The sequence below is a fragment of the Talpa europaea genome (genome assembly GCF_964194135.1).
Source record: "Talpa europaea genome assembly, chromosome: 8".
In the NCBI taxonomy this organism is placed as follows: Eukaryota; Metazoa; Chordata; class Mammalia; order Eulipotyphla; family Talpidae; genus Talpa; species Talpa europaea.
The window spans coordinates 34,752,625-34,767,410 of NC_140075.1; the positions used below are offsets into that span (position 1 = coordinate 34,752,625).

Below are 14,786 nucleotides of genomic sequence, written 5' to 3' on the forward strand. Positions count from 1 at the left end.
AGACCTCTCCTGTCTCGCCCACTGCTCCCCTCAGCAGAGTATTTCAGTCAGTCTACCTGTTCTGTTCCCCACTTTGTCTCTGGTGAATCCGCTCACCCCCCACATCTCTGGCCTATACCCCAGCTCTTGTATGCATAAATAAATAAATCTTCAAAAAAAAAATAACATTTGTTCATTAAATGGTACCATGAAGAAAGTGAAAAAGCATCCCAGAGAGGAAGTAGATATTTGCAATAGAGTTATCTGATAAAGATCTCAAATCTAAAGTCTATGAAGAACTCTGTGGATAAATAAAAAGGTAAGAACAAAATAAGTGCCATGAATAGGCAATCCACAAAAGGGGAAATGCAAATGGCAACTGACATATAAAAATGGATCCAACTATAACTACCAGGCAAATGTACCAAGACCATGAGCAAGAATGTTCTTAGCAATATTATTTGTAGTTTTCCCAACTGGTAAACACCCAAAAGACTACTGAATGGATAAATAACTTATGGTTTATAGTGGATTAATTATATAACAATGAGGAGGAATGGACTACAATTACATAGAACCATATAAATAAATCTCACAAATGTAATGTTAACAAAAGAAGCCTGCAAAAAGAGTACAGAAAAAAAGGACCCAATACCCATAAGCATCAGGCAGATGCAGGTTTTTTTTTTTAAGATTTATTTAATTTATTTATTCATACAAGAGCTGGTGTGTAGGCCAGAGGTGTGGGGTAGGTAAGAAGATTCACCAGAGACAGAGTGAGGGGCAGAACAGGCAGATCGACTGATACACTGCTGAAGGGAGCAGTGGGTGAGACAGGAGAGGTCTGTTGTACCAAGTGGGTCACTCCCTGGCTGGGGATCTCACTCATGCTGCAGTGGCAGCCCATAGCTTCACAGTGCTGAGACAACCCCTTGTGCCACCAGGGAGGCCCCAGAAGCAGATTAAAATCACAATGCAATACTACTGCACATCCACTAGAATGACTAAAATGAATATACCTACACTAAGTATTGTTAAGGATATAGTACATTTATTGTTTCATTTATACAAAACTCAAAAACAGGCAAAACTAATCTAGTGTTGGAAGTCAGAATAGGGGTCCACCTTTATAAGGGATAGTGACTTGAAGCAGGCTTATGGGGGGCTTCTGGGATGCTGGAAGTATTCTGTTTCTTGATAAGAGTGATGCTGATTCACTTTGTGAAAAGTCACTTATGATTCTACATTTTCCTGTATGTTATTTCTGTAATTTTTTTTTAAACGCAAGGGGAGGGCCTAGATGATATGGTTGGTGATATTATGCTACTGACAAAGGAATCTAGTTCATCTTCCAATTCTTTGTGAACCTCTAGAAAACAAAGCAGTAATAACTAGTAGAACAGATGTTGGAAGTAAAACTTTTTATTGAGACATGAAGAAAGTGGATGGGGGAGGGATGTACAACAAAACATTTCTTTGGTTTGGTATTCTTTCTCTTCTGCCTTGATTCTCTATTAAAGTTTAGGTTGGAGGTATAAACATCATAAACTATGATGTTATAAAACAATGAATTTATTGAATCAGTTTCAAAGGAGAGGTTGTGGTGCTTTTATTCTGGCTGTACCAATTCTCAGCTCCTTTAGGAATGGAGTCCATTATTCTGGAGTGCTAAAGTAAGCAGTAAGAAAGAGAAACTTACTCTAGCTATTCTTTCCCAAAGGCCCCCTCCGCAGAGATCGACCCAAGAGACTACATTGAAGTGAATGATTTGGTCACACAAATACCCTCTAAAGTGCAGATACAAGATATCACTATGGAGCTACACTGCCCTCTATGTAATGATTGGTTCCGTGATCCACTGATGCTAAGTTGTGGCCACAACTTCTGCCAGGTCTGTATCCAAAACTTCTGGAAGCAGCAAACAAGGGAAACATTCTGTCCTGAGTGTAAGATGCTATGTCCATATAGCAGCTGTACATTCAACCTTGTACTAGAGAAGCTGGTAGAGAAGATTAAGAAGCTACCCTTACTCAAGGGCCAACCACAGTGCCCAGAGCATGGAGAGAGCCTGAAACTGTTCAGTAAACCAGAAGGGAAACTGATCTGCTTTCAATGCAAAGATGCTCGGTTGTCTGTGGGGCAGTCTAAAGAGTTCCTGCAGATCTCTGATGCTGTCCGTTTCTTCACGGTGGGTGAGCCCTGGGTGTTGAGCAAATGCTTAGGAAGGCTGGGGGAAATCTGTTGTAGGGCTTCTTCTCTCATATAATCCTACTCCTTTATTTTATTTTTTATTTTTTTAATAATTTCTTTGATTTTTCTGTACTTTATTTTTTGATTTATTATACAAGAACTGGGGTACAGGTCAGAGGCACGGGAGGATGAGAAGATTCACCAGAGACAAAGTGGGGAACAGAGCAGGCAGAGGGACCGAAAGCACTGCTGAAGGGAGCAGTGGGCAAGACAGGAGCAGTCTGCTGTGCCTTGTGGGCTGTTCCCTGGTCGGCCGGTCGGGAATCGAATCTGCGCCGCAGAGGCCACAAACTGCTTCACGGCGAGGCGCTCAACCCACTGCACCACTGGGGAGGCCCAATCCTACTCCTTTATTCAGATAATTATCAGAAAACTCAGAGTGCTTAGAAAATACAATATCCTTTAAAGTTCTTTCTCTAGAATTGCTGTTTATAGGTAAGAGGCAGTGGAGGAACTCTGGTTTACTTCCTCCGTCAATCAATATTACCTAAACCCTGCCATGACAGCACTCTGCTAGACAGTGCTAGACAATGAAGATTGTTCTCATGTAAAACTCATGGAACTTAGTCAAGTTTAACACGAATAAAACAATAGAAGCAATATAATTAACTATTGAGAGCTAAATTTTGTCACAATTATAATCCCATAAATTCCGAAATTTCAGATTGGAGAAAACTGAAACAAGGGGTGTATAGTGAAAGAAAGCTTGAACTGGGAAATCATTTGTATTTGGATGAGCAGAAGGAAGAAGCCAATATTCCAAGTGAGAACAATGTAAATGAAAGTATAGATAGTGAGAACAGTGTAGAGTAGAAAATGGATAGAATTCTATTAATTTCTTCAGATCCTTAACCTATAAGAAGGTAAAACTAATTTATTTTTTACTGCTTGAAATTTTCTTTACAATTCTTGGAAGAGATAGGGACTAAGACATAGTAGAAAGGCTTTAGCAGCAAGAGCTTACTTATTCTTCCTGACACATTGGGCTTTGGGGAGATGTCCCTTATGGCCTTTCATCTCCCAAATCAGTGTGGGTTAATTCTATGTGATATTCCCAGGAGGAGCTTACTATTCATCAGGGTGAACTGGAGGCAACCCTGAAGGAGCTTCAGTCCCTGAGGAACATGCAGAAAGATGCTATTGCTGCTTACAAGGTGAGGAGCAAGGTAGAGGAGTTCTAAGCTAGAAGTGGAATACACCCTCCTTGTAACTTTAGCTATGTGGGTGGAGATATATATATATATATACACACATATATATATATAAAATTCACTACATATATAGTTAAATATATATATATATATATATATATATAAATCAATACACTAAAGGCCTTTTGAATTCAAAAACAGGCACTGTAGGGGGAAAAGGATCATGGCAGTGAGTTGGTTACCAATAGTTGTTTGAGAGCGAGCAGATTAATCTTTCCCTTTATATGCTGATCCTTTTGATAGTTTAATCACTAGGGGATTTGGGTGGGATTGTGATCTGTCTGGTCTTTCCCTAAATAGGCTAAATCTATTTATCTATGACTAAATAGGGAATTTCTCACAAACATCTATTGAAATTGCTATGTCCAAAGAAATACTTTTCTTTCTTTGGGGTCTGCAATCAGGCTACTACTGAACCAGGGCCTCTCAGGTTTCTGGCTTTTCCCATATGATTTTATCTTTCTTAGGTTCTCCCAAACTAAATAACACTATAACACATGCTTTTAACTTCTAGGACATTAATAGTTAGAGACTTGGCAAACCGGTCCCTAGGTTCAAGGATTAAATTGGGATTTCTGCTTCTTCATAATTATTTTATGGAAGAATATCTTCTCTGTCATTTGGCATCTAGAAGAAATATTTACAGTGAGGGAAAGGAGGATAGATGGAAACAATGATGTATCCAGAGAATCCTGTGTAACAGTTCCTAGTTCAGCTCTTACAGTCAACATTCATTCATTCATTCAACAAATACTCACTGAATGGGTAAGGCATTAAACTAAACACTCTATTACACTAGGGTTGAAGACAGATGTTAATGAAATAATCACACTGATGATAATAAAACAAAAATGGTGAAAATTACCATAAATGAAAATACAGTGTGCTATGGGAGCATATAAATGGAGAGCATAATCTAGATGGAGGAGGAGAGGTTTTCCGGGAAGAAGTCACCTATTAACAACTGAGAATTGAAGGATAAATAACTTAGTCAAGTGAACTTGGTGAGGGGAATATGAAGGACTTGGCCTAGGGAAGAATGTTCCATGGAGGAAAGAGTATACGGAAAAGTCCTGAGACAAGAAGTTAGTTGCCATGCTAAACAGCAAGAAGGCTGATAAAATTGGATCACAGTAGATGAGATGGGAGTGAAGAGCCCAATCATGTAGGCCCTTCTAGATAATATTAGGAATTTTGAACTTCATGCTATGAATAATGAGAACCATTAAAGGGTTTAATCAGGGCGTGGTTTCATCTTGTTTTGATGGCTGTGTGGAAGGAAACAATGACAAGGAAAATGGCTAGAAGGCTTTTACAGAGATCCCAGAGAATGATGATAGTGGCGTAGACTAGAGAGGCAGCAAATATAGTTTCAGCATATGCTTTGGAGATAAAAATTACCTGGCTATGGTGGTGGTGAGCTGATGTGATGGATAAGTAGAGGTGTGAAATAGTTGAATATAGGAATGTGGCCCTCAGAAGTTGGGTGAGGTTGTAAATAAGAAGGCAGCAGATCAATGTTGTTTGAAGCTTGAGGGGAAGATGTGTGCCTAGAAATAAAGTACAGAATGAGAAGGGGAAAGACATCAGGATAGAATAAAAGTAACTAATATTCAGAGCTTAGCTAAAGGAGATAACACCAACAAACAAGATTGAAAAATGGTGGTGAGGGCCTCCCCGGTGGCACAGCAGTTGAGCGCTGGGTTGCGAAGCTGCCCGCAGCCTCTGCGGCGCCGGTTCGATTCCCCAGCTGCTCCCCGGCCACCGGAGGAGGGTCCCACATGGCGCGCAGACCTCTCCTGCCGCCCGCTGCTCCCCTCAGCAGTGTACTTCGGTCCTTCTGCCTGCTCTGCTCCCCGCTCTGGCTCTGGTGAATTCTCTCACCCTCCCGCGCTTCTGACTGTACCCAGTGCTTGTATAAACAAAAAACAAACAAAACCAGCAAACAAATAAAGCATGCCTCTATAAAAAAAAAAAAAAAGAAAGAAAGAAAAATGGTGGTGAAAGAGGTGAAAGAAAAACTGGGAAAGCGTGAGCATGAGGAGAGGAAGAGTTAGGACTGCTTTAAGAGTGGAACTGTGATGGTGGATGCCAGAACCCAAGCTGGGTGAGCGAGCACGTGAAGAAAGACACCGACCAATGGAACTGGGAGAGTCCGTGAATGGCTGGTTTCAGTGAAATCCAATAATTGTTGCAATAGGGGTATCTAAGTAAGGAAACACAAAAAATTTAAATTTGGATATGGTGCAATTGCTGGGGATAATAAAATCCTTGCTGTGACTAAGCAAATGAGTATATAAAAGTGGAAATCACTAGAAATGAGGGGAATAAGGAACTGAGAAGCCAGAATATCAGATGGCTCAGCCATAAGGATCCTGACGTTACCTAAGAGCTGCAAGCATAGCAGTTGTTAGTTTCAGTGCTTCTGACGCTGCCCCTTTCCTGTTCTTCTACATTGTCATGACAGCAGGAGTGACATTCTCCTGCCCTAGTTCTGATTTCAAATACAGATAGTTTTTCCAGCTCCTTCTAATCCCAGTTTAACAGCAATACATGCTACATAATAGTTTGTACTTCCAGCTAGGAGGTTATCATTCATTCTAAAATGTGTGATTAACCTTACATCCTGATTTAGTATGGCACTGGTTACCACTTCGGTATTGCAGTAGAAACCTAAAGTACTCTTCTGACTATTGAACTATCAACTATGCTGGGAAAGACAGAGTAAGTCTCTCTTAGGGCTCCTTTAGTATGGTTGGATGTTGATATTTAGCAGCCATTTATATACATTTTCTTGCTATGATATTTCCCAACCTGTGTGAGTGCTGGTGCTTTGGGCCCTTATCCCCAAGTGCTAGTCTCAGTAATTGCCATGGTGATCATGGAGGTTTCCAGGAAAACAAGCAACATCTGCAGCAACACATCTCATTGGAGTTTCTAAAGCTGCATCAGTTCCTGCACAGCAAAGAAAAGGACATTTTAAATGATCTCCGAGAAGAGGGGAAAGCCTTGAGTGACGAGATGGAACTGAATCTGAATCAGCTTCAAGAACAGTGTCGTCTAGCCAAGGACCTGCTGATGAGCATCCAGACACAGATGGAACAGCAGAACTCCTTCGACTTTCTCAAAGTGAGACTCCATACCAATACGATCATGAGTACACTAGAAGGGGGAAGAGGGTTGGAAAGGATGTAGCAGCAGCTTTTCCTCACAAGGAGGGGAAAACGTAGTAGTGTTTTTAAGATTCTCTGGGAGACAAGCAGAAGGCTACTTTTGCCTTATACTCAGTAGAAAGCTTAGCTTTCACCTTCTTAGAAAAGAAGATAATAAATGCCACTACTGACAGTATGTATTAATATTTCTTTCCATAAAGAACTTTGAAGTTTTATTTCTCAAAAATAAGAATGTTCCAACCTAAGTTGTATCTGTGATTGACTGTAAGCTCTCATGAACTGACCTGTTTGAAAAATAATTTGCCAATGTTTACTACCTGAAATTTTACCACTTAAGTGGTATTGGTTACCACCACAGGACTCAGAAGCTTAACTAGCTAGAGTAAGGAAAAGAGGCCTTGGAGCTGGAATACTTACTGTGTTTTTTTCCTGTGACTATGTGGCAATATAGGTGAAAATAGCTTAATTTTAATTTCTCTCTTGTACCCTGTAAAAAGGGATCTCTAGGAATTCTGAGTAAGATTAATGTCAGTTTATTCTGGGTTAGATAAAGGATTTAGATTAGAAAAGGCATATGGAGGATGAGAGACCAACTTGGTGATGATGGGCTGGGGACCAATTGCACGAGACCCCAATATTGATAATCAAATCCTAGTGGTAGCCAGTATTACCAAAGAAGTTTCTCGAGTTGATGGAAAAGTATCTAGCTAAACTATTTCTCTTTTCATCTTCTAGGATATCACAACTCTCTTGGATAGGTAAGTATTTCCCCATGGTAATAATACCCTTCCTTCAATCCTTGGAGGATGCCTAAGAATAAATTGTTTATGTCCCTTGCAGGCTGGAGCAAGGAATGAAGGTGCTGACACCCAGAGAGCTTATCTCCAGAAAGCTGAACCCCGGCCTGTTCAAAGGTCCCATTCAGTACATAATGTGGAGGGAAATGCAGTCCACTCTATCTCCAGGTATCAATGGGTAGTAGCTATCTGCTCCTGGGCAGAGAATCACCAGAGATTTATGTAACTGATTTAGCAAAACAGGATAAAATATTGGTTGCCACATTTGACAGAACAATCAAACTTGTAGGCTGAGAAATAATTCTGACAACAGACTTTGTCTATTTACCAGTACAAGTCATAAATTGTAAGGTCACGGTACTAGTATAAATTCAGTCATAACAACTGGCCTTCTTTTGGCTAAATTCCACTCTTTCCCTGTTTCAGATTTTAAGTCTAAATAGGGGCACAGAAGAGGTCCCACAAATGAAACATAGACTTAGAGTTGAATTCAATTTGCTATTATTTTGTTTAGTCTCCATGTACTTATGGTTTTCCCTTTTTTATTTTACAGTTGCTTTCGATTTTTATGGCATCATGGTTAGAGAGAGTACTTGGGATGATTTCTGTCTTTGTAGTTTTACTGACAATTGGCTTGTATCCCAATGAAGGAACGATGATTGAAAATGTTCCATGTGCACTTGGAAAAAAAAGTATATGCAACAGCTTTGGGGTGGAGTGTTCTATAGATGTCTGTTAAGCTTATATGATCAGCTCCTCATTTAAAGCTATTATTTTCTTTGTCTTGCTGATTTGTTCATAATTGTAAATACTTAAATTTCCTAGTAAAGTATTAGTATTCTCTTGTGTTTTTAATATCTCTTTTTTAGTATATGTGCTGTCGAAGCGAGCACAATATCTCTTTTCAGTTCTATGAATAATTGTATTATGTATCTTGGTGCTTCATCATTTGGTACATACTTATGTTATTCTTTTTACTGTTTTAAGCCTCTAATTATAAGTAATGTCCATCTCTAATTACCTTTTTTAACTGGAAATCTGTTTTATCTGATTTAAATATAGTTGGCCCTACCTTTTCTTTTTTTCCAATTACCAACTACTTGTTGGATTGTCTTCCAGGGTTTTACTTTAAGGCTATGTTTGTCTTTAGGGCTGAGTTTCCTGTAAATAGCAAAAGGTTTGGTTTAAGTTTTATGATCCATTCAGTCACTATATAGCTTTTAATTGGTGAATTCAAGCTATTACTGAAAAATATGTATGTATTGCCATTTTGGGGGTTTGGGGGTTTTTATAGTTTGTCTTTATTCTTTTATATTTTTTTTTGTTTCACTACTCCCTTTTATGTTTTGCTTGAATTTCATTTCCATCGTCTTGTGTGTATGTGTGTGTGTGTGTGTGTGTGTGTGGTTTTAAATGATGTGATTGATTTGAATTTTATTTATTTATTTTTAAAGAATGGGCCTCCCCCATGGCGCAGCAGTTGAGTGCTGTGGCCTCTGCAGCTCCAGTTCCATCCCTAGCTGCTCCCCGGCCACTGGAGGAGGGTCCCACATGGCACGCAGACCTCTCCTGTGAAAACAAAACAAAACAAAACAAAACAAAACAAAATAAAATAAATCTTAAAAAAAATAAAGATTGATTTATTTATGCATACAAGAACTGGGGTACAGGCCAGAAGTGTGGGGGATGAGAGGATTCACCAGAGACAGAGTAGGGAACAGAACAGGCAGATTGACTGAAATACACTGCTGAGGGGAGCAGCGGGCAAGTCAGGAGAAGGTCTGCTGTGCCATGTGGGTTCTCCCTGGCTGGGGATTGAACTTGTGCTGCAGTGCCTGTGGATAACTTCATAGATTGTGTCTTAACCCCTTGCACCACCAGGGAGGCCCTCCTATGTGTGTTTTGTATAGATTTTTGTTTGGAACTAATACTAAGATTTTATATGATGGTCTAAACTGTTTTGATCTCAAACTCATTCTGAAGGCCCACAGTTTAACTTTTCTTCCTGCCCATGTTGTATGATATCTGGTATCTGGTACTTTCCTGCTTTCTCATAGTCCCTTTAGTATTTATTTCATGGCAGATATAGTGGTAATAAATTCGTTTTAAGTTTTGTTTTTCTTAAAGCTATTTATCTTGTTTGTCTTTATATTCCATATGTTTCTTTTACCATGGTTTGATTATCTTATACCCAGAATTTGCTGGGTATAAGCAGACCATCTTGGTGGTCTGCTTCTAAGCCTTCTTTATTCAGAAATTCTTTTATATTGCTGTCCACTAATTTGTCTAAATCAATGCTTGTCAAATTCTCTGTAATGAATGACCAGTTTTAAAAATCTCAACCTTTCATGCATTGATATTTTTTAGAACATAATAAAAATCATTACTTGAAAAAAGCATAAAAATAAATATTACAAAGTGCAAGCTCAGTTTTTTAATTAGATTTAATTAGATTCACTGAGGGCCTCCCCAGTGGTGCAGCGGGTTGACTGCAGTGCTGTGAAGCGGTCTGCAGCCTCTGCAACGCCGGTTCGATTCCCGGCCAGCCAGGGAGATACACACATGGCGAGGAAGACCTCTCCTGCCTTGCCCGCTGCTCCCCTCAGCAGTGTTTTCGGTCCATCTGCCTGTTCTGCTCCCCTCTCTGTCTCTGGTGAGTCCTCTCACCCTCCCACACCTCTAGCCTGTACCCCAGTTCTTGCATAAAAATAAATAAATCTTTAAAAGAAAAGATTCAGCTGACATAAAGTCACTCTCTCAGATTGCTATTGAAGATTCTAAAAACTTCATCTCAATTTCTATATAATCTTATTCCTGATACCAGCCAGGACCACAAAGTTTGTGGCTATTTTGACTAGCAGTGGAACAAATCCCTCCAGATTTCAAAGTTCCATAATCTCTTAAACCAAATATAAACTTCTTAGCATTGTCCTCTAAATTCTGAACCAGCTAACTCAGTCTTGTTTGGCTCTAACATACAAACCCTTATCTTACCTTCTTTCCTATACAAACTACACTTAAACCCATTTCTTTTTTGCCTCTGTTTATCCAAGTCACCTGAATACAACTTGTAGACATATCTCAATTGAAATACTGTCCTTAGTAAACTTTCCCAGGACAAATGCACCTAATATAACCCCCTTTGGCATTTCTATTTTCTAGTATATATTTAATATTCTTTGTATTTCCCCCCTTTTTAGAGCATAAATAGCTTCTGAATAAGGTCTAGCTTTTACTACAAATATAAAAATGTCTAGAATATTGTCACATGAATACCAAAACAAAAAAGTATATGAGTACTACCTGCCTGGCTGAACGTATATATACACAGGGAGATAAAGTACTGGTGTCGATGTAAATACTGTCTTTTACTATGGGAACTTTCCTTCACCTCTTTTCTCCTATGCCCTACCTTGTCTTTTTTTCTTACTAGGCATATCTCCATTAACTCTGGACCCAAAAACGGCTCACCCAAATCTGGTACTCTCCAAAAATCGAACCAGTGTGTGGCATGGTGACATTAAACAGGTAATGCCTGATGACCCAGAGAGGTTTGATTCAAGTGTGGCAGTGCTGGGCTCAAAAGGCTTCACATCTGGAAAGTGGTACTGGGAAGTAGAAGTAGCAAAGAAGACAAAATGGACAGTTGGCGTTGTCAGAGAATCCATCGTGCGGAAAGGCAGCTGTCCTCTAACTCCGGAGCAAGGATTCTGGCTATTAAGACTAAGGAACCAAACTGACCTAAAGGCTCTGGATTTGCCTTCGTGCAGTCTGACGCTGACTAAAAACCTGAATAAGGTGGGCATATATCTGGATTATGAAGGTGGGCAGTTATCCTTCTACAATGCTACAACCATGGCCCATATTTACACCTTCAGTAGCACTTTCACAGAGAAACTTTACCCCTACTTTTGCCCTTGCCTTAATGATGGTGGAGAGAATAAAGAACCATTGCATATCTTACATCCACAGTAATCAATCATACTATTGTGTAAATTCAGAGTGTTTATTAAAGAGGTATTAAAATAGCTTACCAGTCTCACTGGTTTCTCGTCCCAATTGATGGGGAACTCTAGAATAATGAAAAAAGGATTGACAACTGAATTCCATTCTCACTGTTCTAAGTGGTTTTCACTAGAGCCTTTCAAGACATGATTCTAATTCTCTAGGGTCTTCTGTGACACAGGAGCTACTTTCATGGGCGTGATCATCAAGCTCTTCTTACTGGAACAAACTGCAACTTGTACTTTGAATGCTTGGGAACCCTTTCAAACATGCCTAGAAATTCGTCATACTGTCATTATTCCCAGCATAATGACTCTTAATAGATGAATTTTCAGATGTATACTCCCTATTTAATTATCTTGTAATATTAATTTTGCAACATATTTCTTTTCTAGAACTTGTTGCTGTGAGTAGGAAAAAAAAAACCTGCTCAAGAGATTTAAAGAAAAAAGTAGGATATGGTCTAGGCTACTTTATAATCTTGCCCTGAAATTCTTCAAGATCCCATCTAAGTCCAGTGAATCTCTGACTCTTGGTCCCTTTTTCTTTCTTTACCTATCTATGGAGGCACTTGTTTTTCTGTATTAAATACATTTAAGTATTTTTATCCACTTTTGACCATGTCCTTTTCATCATTCCACTTATAATTTAAATATCAGTATTTTTCACTTTGTCTTCTTCAATAAACTTATTCACCAGTTTTTTCCTTCTAAGTCAAAAGTTCTTAGCAGTACCCTTGATGAACGATCCCTTCTGCCTTCCTTGTAAGTCCCATTCGGTTAAATGGCTTCATTGTCTGTATCTGAAAGTTTTTTGTTTGTGTGTGTGTGGTGCAGAGGGGAAAAGCGGGAGTGGATACTTCAAACAGGCAGCACTGGCTCTCTAAAACTACAATTAGCACAATCTTTTGGCAGCGCAAAAGCCCCCATCATATCTGTCACAATGGGAAGCAAACACATAAATTACATATTTACACTGGCATAAAATATACATATATTTATAGCTGAAATATATACGCATATATGCCTGATTTGGGTAAATAATCATGACATGATTATGGCTCCATTAAAAAAATTACTTATGTATTTTAAATGACTTCATATAAATCATAATGTAATTAAAGACCTGTTTAGTGTCTGCAACTTTGTTAGTTGTTCTGAAGAATATCAAGGAAGCATAAAAAGAAAAAAAGATCCATCTGGGGGATTTAAGAGAAATTCAGATGGCTAGGTCCTATGCAAGACCAATTAAATAAAAAGCCTTAGCAGGTGCAGCCCAGGAATTTACAGTATCTAAAAGTATCTAAAGGAACACAGTTAAAAAAAATTGAAACAGGGGGACTCCCTGGTGGTGCAAGGGGTTAAGACACAGCACTACGAAACTTCCGGCAGCCACTACAGCATGAGTTCGATCCCTGGCCAGGGAGGTTACCCACGTGGCACAGCAGACCTCGCCTGTCTCACCCGCTGCTCCCCTCAGCAGTGTATTTCAGTAAATCTGTCTGTTCTACTCCCCACTCTGTCTTTGGTGAATCCTCTCACCCCCCACACCTCTGGCCTTTACCCCAGTTCTTGGATGCATAAATAAACCTTTAAAAAAAAATTTAAACAGGAAAACTGCCACACATTTGTGTGAAAAACTCTGACATCCTTTCCATCTAGAGTCACCAATTACTAACATTTTGACACATTTTCTTAGTCTTTTTCCTCCCATACCCACCCCATCTAATTTTGTGTTTGTATATAATTATTACTAATGTTAATTTTACTGAGCTACTTTAGATTAAGTTGCAGGCATTATAATTCTTGCCCCTAACCACTTCAGTGAGTATCTCCTAGAACTAAGATCTCTTACGTAATCACAGTACTAAATAATCAATTCCAGAAAATTTAACAAAAATATCTTTGTATGAAGTAGAAGATAAAAGAGGCCCAAGGCAGTGAGTGAGTTAGGATTCACTGAGCTGAGATCATCAAAAGGAGAATGAATGCCTTGTACTTTTCTTTGATTAACTAGACTTTTGGGATAGGGTATCATTATTGCACATTTATATAACATGTCTATGATAAAGAAGAAAAAAATATGGTAAAACTGAATTTCAGGTATTTCTGGAAAGATGCTCTGGATCAATTTCTCAGTTAAGTAAAGATGGTTTAGTCAAGGTTGAATATTTAATTACTTTTGATAAAATCCTCCCAAGTTGACATACTTTCTTGATTATTAAAAAAATTCAACAGTAAAATACAAACAGAAGAATATATAATATATATGCACACTTTAGAGCATAATACAAGATGACAAACACCCATTAAGTGATCATTTAGCTAAGAATAACAAAACAATCTCAAAACCTCTCAAGGTCCTGTGCAGCTTCACCAGCCCTGTGTAATCACTATTTTACATTTCAGGTCTAGTTTTTTTTCTTTTTGAAAACAACAGGTATGTTTTTCAACAAATACACATACTGTTCAGCTTTTTCTATTCTGTATGTATCCCTAAAAATAACTTTCATTTTGCCTGGTTTTTGATGAATGGGATCACATATATCTTCCTAAGCTTTTTTAAAATTCAAAATTATGCTGTATTCTATTGTATGAAAAGACAACAATTTAAGTATGCAAACTACTATTGACAGATAATTGGTGGTTCCCAGTTAGGGTTTTTTTTTTTTTTGCGGGGGAGGGGTGGTGTTGCCATAAACATTATTATATATGTGTACTCAACATGGGAGCAAAAGTTTCTCTAGGCATAAACCTAATAAATTGTGGGCATCTTCAAGATATGCTGTACTGTTGGTTAAGGCAATTGTGTTGATTTATATTCCCACTAGCAGTGGGAATTCGCATTAACCTAGGTCTTTACTATTTCAATTTTTACTAGTAAGATGTGCACATAGTAGAATCTCATTATAGCTTCAGTTTGTATTTATCTTCCCGAGGTACCACTGTGGTTGGGCATCTTTACACAAGTTTATTAGTCATTTAGGTTTTCTATGAAATGCCTATTTGGGCCCTTACCCATTTTTCTATTTTTTTTTTCCTCTTACTGATTTATAGGGTCACATCTATTCTGGACACCAATCCCTCGGTTATTTGTACTGCAAGTATATTCTCTTGTGTCTCAATTTTGAAATCCTCTACTCAGAGGCTAGAAATACATTAGCCTGTGTTTTATTCTGTATTGTTGCAAAGTTTTACCTTACATACTGAAGAGCTTAATGGTTTAGTCAGCTAGAAAATAACAAGTGTACACTTGCATGCACCTAACAACACAATTTTAAGGTAAATAAAGCAAAATAAATAAAACGAGAAATTGACAAATCCACAGATAAAGTAGGTTTTAAAATACCACTCTCAGTAACTAATAAAAGA

General features: G+C 38.5%; 1 protein-coding gene across 1 annotated transcript; it reads left to right on the forward strand.

Moving 5' to 3' along the window:
• Positions 1-1,741: 1,741 nt before the first annotated feature.
• Positions 1,742-11,385, forward strand: TRIM69 (tripartite motif containing 69; the record flags this gene model as incomplete). The annotated part of the gene is made up of 5 exons (XM_084241116.1): positions 1,742-2,167; positions 6,255-6,569; positions 7,349-7,371; positions 7,454-7,578; positions 10,844-11,385. The coding sequence occupies exons 1-5, from the start codon at positions 1,793-1,795 to the stop codon at positions 11,383-11,385; spliced, it is 1,380 nt and encodes a 459-aa protein (XP_084097242.1). The 5' UTR covers positions 1,742-1,792.
• Between the last annotated feature and the right edge of the window lie 3,401 nt (positions 11,386-14,786).